A 13,822-nucleotide genomic window follows, 5' to 3' on the forward strand; every position below is an offset into this window, starting at 1 on the left:
GGCCGTCGTCGACCACGTGTCCGACAGGTAACACATTCCAGGCCTACCCAGGCAGTACACACCCGAGGCCTAGAGAACATGTGCCGCAAGACCCGAGACCTACGCCGGCAGCTGCGCAAGGCCGTCGTCGACCACGTGTCCGACAGGTAACACATTCCAGGCCTACCCAGGCAGTACACACCCGAGGCCTAGAGAACATGTGCCGCAAGACCCGAGACCTACGCCGGCAGCTGCGCAAGGCCGTCGTCGACCACGTGTCCGACAGGTAACACATTCCAGGCCTACCCAGGCAGTACACACCCGAGGCCTAGAGAACATGTGCCGCAAGACCCGAGACCTACGCCGGCAGCTGCGCAAGGCCGTCGTCGACCACGTGTCCGACAGGTAACACATTCCAGGCCTACCCAGGCAGTACACACCCGAGGCCTAGAGAACATGTGCCGCAAGATAGTAGCTGTTGTCATTAATTCACTGATACTGATTTCTGTTCAGATTTTTTTACACAATTTTTTAATATTGTCTTCGGTTACCGCGATAGTTACTCATGAAATAAAACTATGAAAACGGATTATATCGCGTATATTGAATTTATAATACATCCCGACGTTTCGAACTCTTTACAGCGTTCACCCGCGTGGTCACCCGTTGACCACGAACGCTGTAAAGAGTTCGAAACGTCGGGATGTATTATAAATTCAATATACGCGATATAATCCGTTTTCATAGTTTTATTTCACAATTTTTTAATTTAGACTAAAACTAACTGTTTTTTGCATTACAAGATTACCATCACTGTATGTACTACCTATATTTACAAATAAAACATTTTGAATTTGAAATTTGAAAAAGATACGAGCGACCACGTGTCCGACACCTGGCCTGGCCTTTCTTCAGGATTTCCCCGATCTGACCAAAGAAAGTCCGAGGTCTGCTCCTTCCAACTCCCGCTTCTACTTCTCCCTTATGCACTCTCTTTGTTAGCCTTCTTTCACTCATTCTTTAAAAAATCCTATTGTATTTATATGTGACTAGCTTTTGCCCACGACTTCGTCTGCGTGGACTTAATAACAGCAGCTAAAGTAAGTATAGCGTCTGGAAAAATTCTCATAGCAATCATTCAATCTGAGCATATTATGCACACAAATTAGCAGGCACTTCATTAATTATCTCAAATCCACCCCGCTTTTTACTTTCTTAAGGGATGATTTTCGGGATAAAAACTATCCTATGTCCTTCTCAGGGACTCAACCTATCTCTATGCCAAATTTCATCTAAATCGATTCAGCGGTTTAAGCGTGAAGAGGGAACACACAGACAGACAGACTTTCACATTTATAATATTAGTATGGATTATGATATTTGAATGAATTGAATATATTATGTAAATCCAATTATGACGTGTAATATGAAATATTATTTTTCTCAAAAATGGACGGCAAAGTCGACGTTGCCGGTTAAAAAGTAGGTCGCGAAGTGCGTAGTTTATGGTCAGTCAAAAAATTAATGTCGAGTTTCAAACTTTTTAAAAGTTGAAGTGGCCATATCAAATGAAGGCATAGGTCCATTAAACAGCCAAACAGATGATCAGTACTTATTATTATAATGTTGGTACCGCGACTATTTAGGTGTCTCAAATAGGTTGGCGTATTTTCAGCAGAAAAATACACTTCCATTTTTAATTAAAAAAATAAAACGGCGGCAAAGCAAATCTTTTTACTTTTTTGTGTGAAAATATATACATAACAATGTTACTTCTGTAAAATATTTCTATTATATTTGCGTTTATTGCGCCATTTTTGAGAAAAGCACTATATATAACTCGGCTGGAAGGCTACTTGCTGGCTTCGGATTCAATTAAACGGACTCCCAAGGTCGTCCGTTTAAAACAAATCCTCAGCCAGCAAGTAGCTACTTCCGAGCCTCGACAATAATGTACTAATAAATAAATAAATATGAGTATGAGTATTTGTACAGTTTCTTGGAGAGCAACGTGCCCCTGCTGGTGCTGATGGAGGCGGCCCGCAACGGCCACGAGAAGGAAGTCGAGGAGTACGCCATCGTGTTTACTGAACATGCCAACAAACTGGTCGAGGTAAAAAAAACCGGCCAAGTGCGAGTCGGACTCGCCCACCGAGGGTTCCGTACTTTTTAGTATTTGTTGTTATAGCGGCAACAGAAATACATCATCTGTGAAAATTTCAACTGTCTAGCTATCACGGTTCATGAGATACAGCCTGCTGACAGACAGACGGACAGCGGAGTCTTAGTAATAGCAAAGAGGATATAATAAAATAGAGCGGTACTGTCATAGTAAATTTTGTAACCCCAGTAAATTCACTGCCATCTATCGACACACCTTGAAACTAAAAATGAAGATTTATAAAAATACGATAAAATGTATTTAAATATAGATAAATGATTTTTTTTACCTGCATTAATTATTTTTATGATTTTGACCCATGTTCTTTCACTGATACGCGTTAAAATTGTTAAATAACAAACGAAACCGGCAACGCCATTTATACGACAGTAGGCCAAAGCTAGTAGCGCCCTCTGATCGAGAATCAAAATTTCTTGATTTTCGAGGCACGTTTTTTCCTTAGACTGTATCCATCTATTACGGAGTTATATCTATCTTTGGTAATAGGGTCCCGTTTTTACCCTTTGGGTACGGAACTCTAAAAAGGCACAAAATTAACATGGGTTTGCTAAATTTAAGAAATAAGGGGGTAAGCTTTTGTGTTATTAATAAATATTTGTATTTTTTTGTATGAAAATTTTTTAACGAGCAGAAACGTCTGAAAACGATGCTATTAAGCTAAGAATAAATTTAGAAGTGGAAAAATTACTGCCTTGGGTGAGACTTGAACTCACGGCGTCTGGATCGAGACTCCAGCGCTCTGCCAACTGAGCCACCGAGACCTCATCCATTGTCAGCAAATTTATTTTCATCACACTCGCTCAGTAAATGTGGAATTGCGCGCAGGCTTACCGGGAACTATGGAAAAAGCGTTTTCCCTAGGGAGTTAGAAGTTCCTAGTATTATAATAAACAGTTTTTTTTTCTTTATACTTCATTTTTGTATCGCAAGTGTGATGAAAAACATTGTTTGTAACTCGGGGCGTAATGATATTGCAAACTCGAGTCTATAAATCGCTCCGGCAAGCCGTCGCGATTTAACTATACTCTCGTTTGCAATATTTAACTTACGCCCCATGTTGCACAATGTACTATTGTATGATTGACGCTATACGCTGAACACAGCGTCATATTCAATACAAATGTTGATGTTTTCTCATACTGTAAGGTGATAGACGGAGACTTAGGGCCGGTTGCACCAAACCGTCTGTCACCGTTTTACCGTTCGCTAAATTTTATTGTATGGGAAGTTTCATAGTTCTCTGTTGCTTGACGTTAATCAGTCTGTGAATTGTGGTTGGTGCAACTGGCCCTTAAACTAAATTAATTACAGGTTGCTAACCTGGTGTGCTCCATGTCGAACAATGAAGATGGCGTCAAGATGGTGCGTCACGCCGCCGGACAGATCGAGGCGCTGTGCCCGCAGGTAATTATTCAATAATCTAATTTAAGTTATCGTGAGAATGTTAATGGACGGAGAGCGAATGGTAGACCAAAGAAACGATGGATGGATTGTGTGAAAGAGGATATGAGAAAGAAAGGAGTGAGTGCTGAGGTGACGAAAGATAGAGGAGAATGGAAGAGAAAAACATTTTGTGCCGACCCCACATAACGTGGGATAAGGGCAGGAAGAAGAAGAAGTTATCGTAAGATACTAACAGAGTGGAACCGTAAAATTAGCTTAATTATTATATACCCCACAGAACGAGCCGCCTCGCGAGGAAATTGCCTCGCAAAGCCGTTCGGTCGGTGGATACGTGCCTCTCCCGAGGCATTGCGGTCGCGAGTGTGTTTACTTCGCCCGAGGCAGGTCTACACGGACCGAGCTGCTAGGCGCGGCAATTTCCTCGCGAGGCGGCTCGTTCTGTGTGAACCCACTTAATCCCCTTAAATTCTTCCTTTTGAAAATGTACAACTTGCAACTTTCTCATCAGTTTTTGACGAACGTGTGGTGATAAAATAATTATTCTTTCTCTTCTATTCTATTTGCTCAGGTGATCAACGCAGCCCGCGTGCTCGGCGCCCGCCCCCGCTCCCGCGTCGCTCAAGAGAACGCCACCGCCTTCGCTCGCGCATGGGAACAAGCGGTCAAGCTGCTCACTGAGGCCGTGGACGATATCACTACTATTGACGACTTCCTGGCCGTCAGCGGTAAGGGTCTTATCTTGTTCTATCTTATGCTTCGTGTATTCCAATAAGGTTATATATAGGCGTGGCGTATAAACTCTTTTAACCTGGATATATTGTTCCCAGAGAACCACATCCTGGAGGACGTGAACAAGTGTGTGGTGGCGCTGCAGGAGGGCGACCCCGACTCGCTCGAGCGCACCGCCGGCGCCATCCGCGGCCGCGCCGCCAGGTCAACACACGTTCCATTAATATATTACATTTCGTACATAAGTTCCGAAAAACTCATTGGTACGAGCATACAGGTTGCTCGGTACATACACGAAGGATTGTTATCAATAGGCCCATACAGAACAAACCACCGAAAATGCCTCGCGAAGTAACCGTGAAGACGTTCTTGTCCGGGGCATGGCGGCCGTGCGTGCTTCCGTGAGGGAGGTCCCTACAGACCGAGCTGCCTTGCGAGGCAATTTCCTCGCGAGGCGGCTTCATCTGTATGGACCCATCTAATCAGGAATCTGAGACGAAATGAGCAAATAACACAATTTTCGAAACTAACAAGACTAATCGATTTTTTATCAAGCAGAAACGTCTGCGACCGATATTACAAATTTTGACTACTGACTGACTATTTTGACTAGACTAAATTCAGTAAAATTTATACGATTTTTCAGTACTTATAGTACATTGTGCAACATGGGGCGTAAGTGAAATATTGCTCGTTTGCAATATTATTACGCCCCGAGTTACACACAATGTTTTCCATCACACTTGCAATACAAAAATGAAGTATAAAGACAAAAAACTGTTAATTATAATACTAGAAACTTCATAACTCCCTAGGGAAGACGCTTTTTCTATAGTTCCCGCTAAGCCTGCGTGCAATTCCACATTTACTGAGCGAGTGTGATGAAAAATATATTATTCCTTTGTCTATGACCCCAAAACTTATTGTCCAGTTTTTAATTCTACTTCCATTCGCCTCTCGAATATGCGAGACCTAAAATGTCGTTTGCCAACAGGGTTTGCTCCGTGGTGACCCAAGAGATGGACAACTACGAGCCGTGCATCTACACCAAGCGCGTGCTAGAAGCCGTCACCGTGCTCAGAGACCAAGGTTAGTGCCTCATTTGTCACCTTTAGGTCTCCCACTTAGGCGGATGGTAAACTAGTAGAAGGGAGCTGACCAGGGCTCGGTACCGGTATTTTTTTTAAACCCCTAAATAGCCCAATATTTGGAATTATTTTATGCTCTTTACGTAGGATCATGTATTTAGGTAACAAATTTGTATTTATTAGATTGTCCCATTAAAAATGAAATAATAAACAAAAGAACGTAGCAATACCGGTATTTTTGTATGGAGCAAATACCGAATTCCGATCGCTGGAGCTGACTGACTGAATATTTTTTTTTAATTAACGATAGAGCATTCCTGAGAAGTAACCCTACGTAGGATTTCAGGGTTTGTCCAATGGCTAAGATCAGCCTGTATACCTAAGGTAAATAAAAGAAGATATTTATAAAATAAATTTATTTAAAAAATCCAGGTATCATCACTATATACTAGGATCGAATGGCAGTTGAGTATTATATTATCTACATAGAAATGACCTAACGTCTTCAAGAAGTGCAAAGAAAATATGTGCAATAGAAAAATATGACTAGAAGGTGAAATCAAGCTTGAGCATAAACTCAAACACAAGCTAGAAAATCCAATCAAAAATCACTAGAAACTTCAAAATGTCGTACCTCAGTATTTTTATCATACTGAAATACGAGGTTTTAAACGTTAAAAGTGATTTTTAACTGTCAAGACGTAAGGCGGTTCGTTCAGGTTGCTTAAGCTGTTGCCTCGTTCGGTCCCCGCAGTAAAGTTGCCTCGCGAGGCAACTTCGCAGTGTTAAGAGACGCGGTCACTTCACTTTATTTATATGATTTTATTTTATTTCACTTTGTTGTTAACTTAGTTTTCTGGTGCTGGGGGGTGCGCTCTGATGTACTCCAAGGCACGGAGGATGGCCTCTGGGATTGGGGGAGGGGTGGGAAGGTGAGAGCCCTGTGAACAAAAGAGAATTATAAAAAAAAGAACAAAAATTAAACTAAGGTTGTCAGTTATGATTATGATTGACTGATAAAGATTCTCCGCCATTTGTACTTATTTTAATGAAAAAAAATTTTTTTTTCTAAATGTTGGTTTTTGGGAGCATATACACGGTAGCTAAAAAATAAGTGCATTCCCGTTGCCAGGGAGGTTTTGGGATTATACTGAGCAACTTTTATTATGGGACCAACCACGAAATCGCGAAAAAAAATTTAGCTGTTTCATACATTTTGGCTGGTCCATTTTCTATGGGAGAGTAAATTTTTTTTCGCGATTTTGTGGTTGGTCCCATAGTAAAAGTTGCTCAGTATAATCCCAAAACATCCCTGGCAACGGGAAAGCACTTATTTTTTAGCCACCCTGTATATTTTGCCTCAATTTATTAATGTAGTAGTTACTGTTAGCATACACCTAAAATGACGTTCGATTGCAACATATCCGACCGATCTATTATCGAAGTCCCAAAATTGGTACAAAAACAGAATGATTGCAGGCGCGTCTATATCTACTTGTATAATACTATGTCTATGAGTCAGCGCTATGGAAGATGGCGTCGCTGCGCAGTTGCGTCAACGTTGCGTCGAACAGCAGCCAGTTAACTTTCTTAGGGTAAAAAAATTATAATATTCGTCTATAGTCTGAACATACCTGAGGCTGGTAGCCGTTCTCGTTGGCGACGTACTGGAGCTGAACCTGCTCGCCCTCAGGGGTCTTCCAGCCGTTCTGACCTTGGATCTCCAAGGCTGCGTCCTCCTGTAATAAATATATAATCATTTATTATTATTTTTTTAATTCTTGGCAGTCCCATATTGGGATACCCTCCTACAATTTAGGAGGGATTTAGATGTTCTCTGGCAGAGGTATAGAGTTAGAGCCGGCGTAGCTTTGACGTTCATATTGTAATATGCCTACTTGAAAAATAAACTATTTTCATCTTTAACATAAGTTTAATTGAGTCTTCGTCATATATTAAAGGGTCGGAAAAGTACAAAAAACTGTCCTTGTTGTTGCTTTATTCATTGTTCTTTCATAAATATACTTTTAATAGATCATTTTTTATCGATTTATATATACCTAACCTCGTAACACTCAATGTGCAATACAACGTACACTCCGTTTCAATCTAAGAAGAACCTTTCTTAAACCAAGTAAAGTAGCATTTCGTTTGTTAACGAACGAGCCACCACACGAAGCACCTTAATCTGCGAGAACTTGCGAGGCAACCTTGCGAGGCAACTCTAAACTCGCCGAAGTGTAAAAATGAATACTTACACCAGCGCCCTTAACCTATCTCTGCGCCTGCCCCTTAATGCCGTTGTCAATGTCGTACGCGTACTGGAAGTTGCCTTCTGGGCTAACGTCGGACTCCTGTCTCAGGATCTGGGCGCCAGCCTCGCCGCTTGGCGCCTGCTGGAGGTGGGACACGTCGGCCGCCCCTAGCGCCAAAAGGCACTGATACCGTAGTCACTGTCATATTCGTAACAGTTCTCCTCCTGCCTTAGTATCTGCTGTGCTGATAAAACCACACAAAACGAGCTACCTCGATCGATGAGGACTTGCGCGGACACTCGGGCGAGGCAATACCTCGCGAGGCAGCTCATTCCAAACTATATTTTATAAAAATAATGATTACTTACGCCTTCGCCCTTAACCTGCCCCTGCGCCTGCCCCTGAATGCCGTTGTCAGTCTCGTACGCGTACTGGAAGTTGCCCTCAGGGCTGATGTCGGACTCCTGCCTCAGGATCTGGGCGCCGGCCTCGCCGCCTGGCGGTGCCGCCTGCTGGAGGTGGGACACGTCGGCCGCCGCGAGCGCCACTAAGCAGGATACGATTAGGAGTTTCTGAAACACGCAAAAGTTATTTCGTTTTGGTACAAAAAGGCTTTTGATGCAAGCGCGCAAAACATGGCATTTTGTACGAAACCGAATGAGAGATCACAGTTTTGAATGATTCACGGTTAGTTTAATTAGACTATCTATATCCCGGTCAATATGGATTAGATTAGATATATTTATTTCTTAAAGAAAATGGCCGGGCAAGTGTCAGTCGGAATCGCGCACAAAGGGTTAACATAACGCAAAAAACTGCAAAAATATTCACGTTTGTTGTATGGGAGCCCCACTTAAATATTTATTTTATTCTGTTTTTAGTATTTGTTGTTATAGCGGCAACAGAAATACATCATCTGTGAAAATTTCCACTGTCTAGCTATCACGGTTCATGAGACAGAAAGACAGACAGACAGTGGAGTCTTAGTAATAGGGTCCCGTTTTTACCCTTTGGGTACGGAACCGTAAAAAAGTGTGTGCGTGTAATCTTAGTAAGTAAAACTTTATTGACGATGACGTTTATCGCAATGTTGGCACTTTGACGTGTGTCCTATTGTGTTTGTATCACTACTGGGCGTTACTTCCGTCAGAAAAAAAATCTGAGTTACCCTCTAGTCGCGCCTAAAGAAGTTTTACTTCAAAAACTTCTTTGACGATGACGTTTATCGCTATGTTGGCACTTTGACATGTGTCCTATTGTGCGTGTGTCACTACTGAGCGTTACTTCCGTCAGAAAAAAAATCTGAGTTACCCTCTAGTCGCGCCTAAAGAAGTTTTACTTCAAAAACTCTTTGAATAAAGGACAATTTCGCTTTCAATGTATTAAAATCATATCCAAATGCGTAATAAAACACGGCCTTATACCACAGGGCGGACACGCTATACATCAAAGATCATTTGCGTTTCTATGTGTGAACGGCTCGTCTGTACACGCGTCATGCGTCATAGTGTAAGTAAGTCTTAAAAATTGTACTGAGAGTACGCCAGAAGTCCGCCAGATTTCTTTCGCGGGGCGAGGTAATTCGAGTCGGGGCGGGGCGGTGCGTGGCCGTTCTGTATGGTAATACTATTATTACTTGTGCCATTTTCAACCAAAAGGGTACTTATTGTCGGTTGTCAATAAGGCGCTATTTCCATATAGCTTCAATTCGAAATCAACCTTATCGACAACCGACAATGTTTTGGTTGAAAACGTCACACTTATTCTGTGCTTATACATCATAACTGTCACGTGACCTCACCGGGATTCGAACCCTGTAACCTTTTGACGGAGAGCGGTCAGCCTCTAGAATATTCATGAGTTATTTTAATGCCAAGTTACGACATTGTTGCTGATGAACTTACGGTCGGGTTATGTTGACGAGCGGTAGCGAGAGCGATTTAAGTGAGCGGGCTATACGGAAGCTTATAACATTCATGAAATCAATATACATACATATTATTTAATAGTAGCTACTTACGATTTTTTTTGTTTGAAGAAAAAATTGCTTAATTAAATTGATGATCGAGAGCAATTTATATTTATTTTAATATCAAAACTTCCGTGAGACACAGAAATATTAAATATATTAATAACGGGTCAAAACACGTGAGTGAACCGTTATTAATATATTTAATTTATATTTATGTTTTGTTATTTATATATCTTTACTTTTTGACGGGGTTTTTCTTTTTATAACTTCGTGAGAAATTTTTGTATTATATATATATATATATATATATATATAGTGTGGAAAAAACCGGCCAGGTGCGTGTCGGATTCGCGCACGAAGGGTTCCTTACCATTACGCAAAAAAAAACCGCAAAAAAATCACGTTTGTTGTATGGGAGCCCCACTTAAATATTTATATTATTCTGTTTTTAGTATTTGCTGTTACAGCGGCAACGGAAATACATCATCTGTGGTAATTTCAACCGTCTAGCTATCACGGTTCATGAGATACAACCTGGTGACAGACAGACAGCGGAGTCTTAATAATAGGGTCCCGTTTTTACCCTTTGGGTACGGAACCCTAAAAAAAGCTAGAATTTTACCATGTAACAAACCCCCTCACCCCCCTTACTATAAAGATGGATCCACCATTGATTCGGGAGCAGCTTCTAAATCGCTACCGCTCCGCTAGTCACAATATTATGGTCGCGCGCAGAGGCGTTTTGACCCGCCAGCTATGCGCTATGACATCTCAAGGACTAGGTTCGATTCTCGGTGAGACTATTACTATATTACATAAGTCCAATATAAAATCTGTTTTGTATATGAACGTACAACCAAAAACACATGCAGTGCAGACGATTGTATTGAGCTACAAATTCACTTTCACTACACTTTATAAAAACCGGCCAAGTGCAAGTCGGACTCGCGCGCGAAGGGTTCCGTACCATTACCCAAAAAACGGCAAAAAATCACGTTTGTTGTATGGGAGCCCCACTTAAATAGTTATTTTTTTCTGTTTTTAGTATTTGTTGTTATAGCGGCAACAGAAATAAATCATCTGTGAAAATGTCAACTGTCTAGCTATCACGGTTCATGAGATTCAGCCTGGTGACAGACAGACGGACAGCGGTCTTAGTAATAGGGTCCCGTTTTTACCATTGGGTGCGGAACCCTAAAAAACTGTACTTAGAATCGAACTTTTGACCTCCAATTCTAACAGGGTCACTACCAATTCCGCGCCATCGAAATCAAACCAGTATTATTTTGAATAAATAACCAATTTATAAAACCTTGACCATGTACATCAAAACATCTTTAATATGATTATAAAATAACATTATGCAAGTAAACAGATGTTATATTTTTAGTCGTGTTCGGAGTTTATTTTTAGACCCTAAACAAATATCTAAGAGATTTTTTTTCTTGTGATATTTGTCAATTTTACAAGCTGTTCCCTGAGCCAGAAGGCGAAGAATCTCCTTATATGATCATGTTTTTCTAAGAGGCGTTGATATTCGTAGATGTGGAAAAAATATATGTAGTTCTTGACTATATTATCTTTAACAACATAGCTTCCGATACACGAATTATGACACTTCGCTCGATACAATTAATTCCCAAAGTAACCTCTAACTCGGACTTTTAATCCTACTTTACTCGGTTATTTATTATGTGATACTATAAACAAAAAAAGAAGAAAAAACAATCTTAACATAAATAGTAATTTCATAGCTTTAGAATTTCGATATTGTAAGGTAACGTTTTTAAAATAAATAAAAACCGACAAAATTCGATCAAAATTGACACTTGGCGCGTATGTTCTTTCCCGTTCTTTCTTGTGAAATGTGACAAAGACAGCGGCGAACCGATGGAACGGCCTTAATGATCCCCGGCAAGCTCGGTTCTCCATACAAATGTAGTTACGCTCTTATTTTAAAACGACTAGCTAGTTTGCTCTGAAACTTTGTACTTACAATAGGATAAGGTATATCGTGTCATCATATATACAACAAACGTGATTTTTTTTGCCGTTTTTTGCGTAATTGTACGGAACCCTTCGTGCGCGAGTCCGACTCTCACTTTGCCAGTTTTTATAAGGTGTAGTGAAAGTGAATTTGTAGCTCAATACAATTTGTATTAAACTAATTAGTCATTGTTAATAAAGTGTGTCGGACCACGCATAATGGAGGGTTCCGCGCCTTCATACAAAACGAAAAGCCATATGAGTAAAAGAGCAATAATACGCCCACGGTCCAAATTCTGTTAACATATATGGGGCATTTTCTATGAAAAGGGACCTTATTGTCGATGGCGCTTACGCCGCACAGCGTCGCGCGGCATTGTATTTATATCGGAGCATCGTTTATAATGGCGTAAGCGCCATCGACAATAAGGTCCCTTTTTATAGAAAATACCACATATACAGGTGACAAAAAAATAAGTGCATTCCCGTTGCCAGGCCCTTCACTGATATGTGTTAAAATTGTTAAATAGCAAACGAAACCGTCAACGCCATCTAGCCGAGAATAGGCCAAAGGTTGGTATTGGTGGTAGCGCCATCTGTGCGAGAATCAAATTTTCTTGATTTCCGAGGCACATTTTTTTTTCTTAGACTGTATTCATCTTATACGGAGTTACATCCCAGGTAGCAAAATGACGTCAAATGACGTCAAATGACGTCATTTTGCTACCTGGGATAGGTCTTTGCCTTAAAATCTTTAAAAGATTATGTAATTAAATTAACTGATTAATATCAAACAATACATTTCTAAGCTACTACTATATATAAAAATAGTTTATTAAATTTATCTTTAGAATCTTTAGATATCCGATCAATTTCAAATTAAACAATTCTATAACTTTTTTACAATTTTTTTTAATAGTTTTTTTAATAAACTGAAATAGATTGTCATATATTAAATGAAAAGTGGCGTATAGTCGGGAAATTGGGACGGGTTCCTCCGTGGCGGTGTGGCCTAGGGGTTCAAGGCGTCTTCCCTCCTTTGGAACGAGGGTGCCCCCGGAATTCTAACCGGCGCAGCCGGGGGGACGACAGGGTGGAATGGTCTGCGACCCCGTGGCGTCTCCCATCAACGGTAAAGCGGGCAACACCGCAGGGGATGTTAGTGGGTATTCTCTTCCCCTCCCTCTGCATAGCAGAAGGAGTTACGGGAGGACCGAGTCCCACATACCACCCCCCAATGGGCTTCCCCAGCCCGGGGGTGAGATGCGTAAATGCATTTACCCCTGCGTCAAAAAAAAAGGGGTTCAAGGCGTTAGGCCGGTTTGCTAAAGACTCCTGTTCAAATCCGGCCTTCGTCACTTTTTCTTTAATATATGACATCTATTACAGTTTATAATTTATATATAGTAGTGTGACTATAAAAAACACAAATCAAAAATATTTAATAAAATAATTTGATTTGTTCCCAAAGTTGTGTATAATTTATTATTATTATTAATATTAAATAAACACTCAATAAAAGCGGTGCACTCACCATGTTTAAGCCGTGTGCACACTTGAACTGTGGCCCATCGTGTGCCCGCGCCTTATATAGCGGCGATGCGCACGCGCCGAGGTCACGGGCAAAGAAGATTGGGATGGGACTTTGTCGGTGTGAACTTTGTATAGACACTAGGATATAATACAATTGTGCTAACTGGGATAAATAAAGGGTTTTAACCCTATGGGTGACCTTAGCCATTGGACAAACCCTGAAATCCCACGTTAATATTTTTTTTAATAAGTTCAAAAGAAAAAAAATATTTTTTCAAACAAAAGTTTGTTCGAAAATATGCGGCAATGATGACATTTGTCAAAAGTCAGATTCTTGTTAGTGTCATAAATAAAAAAGATAATCAAAAAGGTCGAAGAAGGTTTCATACTATTTATTACCTCAGGAGCTACTAACACATATACAGGCTGCTCCAAAGTAAAAAAATCGTAATTTGTTAATTTCTTCGTAACCGCCACACCGGTTGTTATGATACTTTTTATACTGGTTCTAAATACCCCAATGCATATGTACATTTCGGCTTTGTCCAATGGCTAGGGACACCCTGTATAATGGGTAGTAAATGGGTCACGTAGTATGAGAATGTTCCCTTATGGTGGTTCGTCCTTGCCCATCCTTCTCGTTGGTGGAAAGTGGCCACTTTGTATTGTTTACGGACTTATTGGGCCCGACCTT

At 40.8% G+C, this 13,822-nt stretch overlaps 2 protein-coding genes and 1 non-coding gene across 3 annotated transcripts in view; 1 reads left to right on the forward strand and 2 right to left on the reverse strand.

Annotated features, from left to right (window-relative positions):
• Positions 1–13,822, forward strand: part of LOC134753071 (catenin alpha-like) — a 72,288-nt gene that overhangs the window by 2,177 nt on the left and 56,289 nt on the right. Inside the window, exons 4-10 of the mRNA XM_063688833.1 lie at positions 42–146; positions 280–384; positions 1,975–2,092; positions 3,473–3,565; positions 4,134–4,290; positions 4,393–4,498; positions 5,289–5,383. Coding sequence (XP_063544903.1) covers positions 42–146; positions 280–384; positions 1,975–2,092; positions 3,473–3,565; positions 4,134–4,290; positions 4,393–4,498; positions 5,289–5,383 — 779 coding nt within the window. The remainder of the gene's footprint in view (positions 1–41; positions 147–279; positions 385–1,974; positions 2,093–3,472; positions 3,566–4,133; positions 4,291–4,392; positions 4,499–5,288; positions 5,384–13,822) is intronic.
• Trnae-cuc (transfer RNA glutamic acid (anticodon CUC)) lies at positions 2,850–2,922 on the reverse strand. Its single transcript has one exon. It is a non-coding gene; the product is annotated as a tRNA-Glu (tRNA).
• Positions 5,784–13,163, reverse strand: LOC134753373 (larval cuticle protein LCP-17-like). The gene is made up of 4 exons (XM_063689259.1): positions 13,130–13,163; positions 8,006–8,209; positions 7,017–7,121; positions 5,784–6,323 (listed from the first exon to the last, which is right to left on the reverse strand). Exons 1-4 carry the CDS (start codon positions 13,130–13,132, stop codon positions 6,231–6,233), a joined length of 405 nt encoding a protein of 134 aa, XP_063545329.1. The 5' UTR covers positions 13,133–13,163; the 3' UTR covers positions 5,784–6,230.

The sequence above is a fragment of the Cydia strobilella genome, chromosome 26 (assembly GCF_947568885.1).
Source record: "Cydia strobilella chromosome 26, ilCydStro3.1, whole genome shotgun sequence".
In the NCBI taxonomy this organism is placed as follows: domain Eukaryota; kingdom Metazoa; phylum Arthropoda; class Insecta; order Lepidoptera; family Tortricidae; genus Cydia; species Cydia strobilella.

Excerpts from the sequence above, each read along its gene's own strand:
- LOC134753373 (XM_063689259.1), bottom strand. Across the intron at positions 7,122-8,005 it reads GGCAGGTTAAGGGCGAAGGC|GAGGACGCAGCCTTGGAGAT; the intron begins GTAAGTAATCAT and ends TATTTATTACAG. Across the intron at positions 6,324-7,016 it reads AGAACGGCTACCAGCCTCAG|GGCTCTCACCTTCCCACCCC; the intron begins GTATGTTCAGAC and ends TTTTGTTCACAG.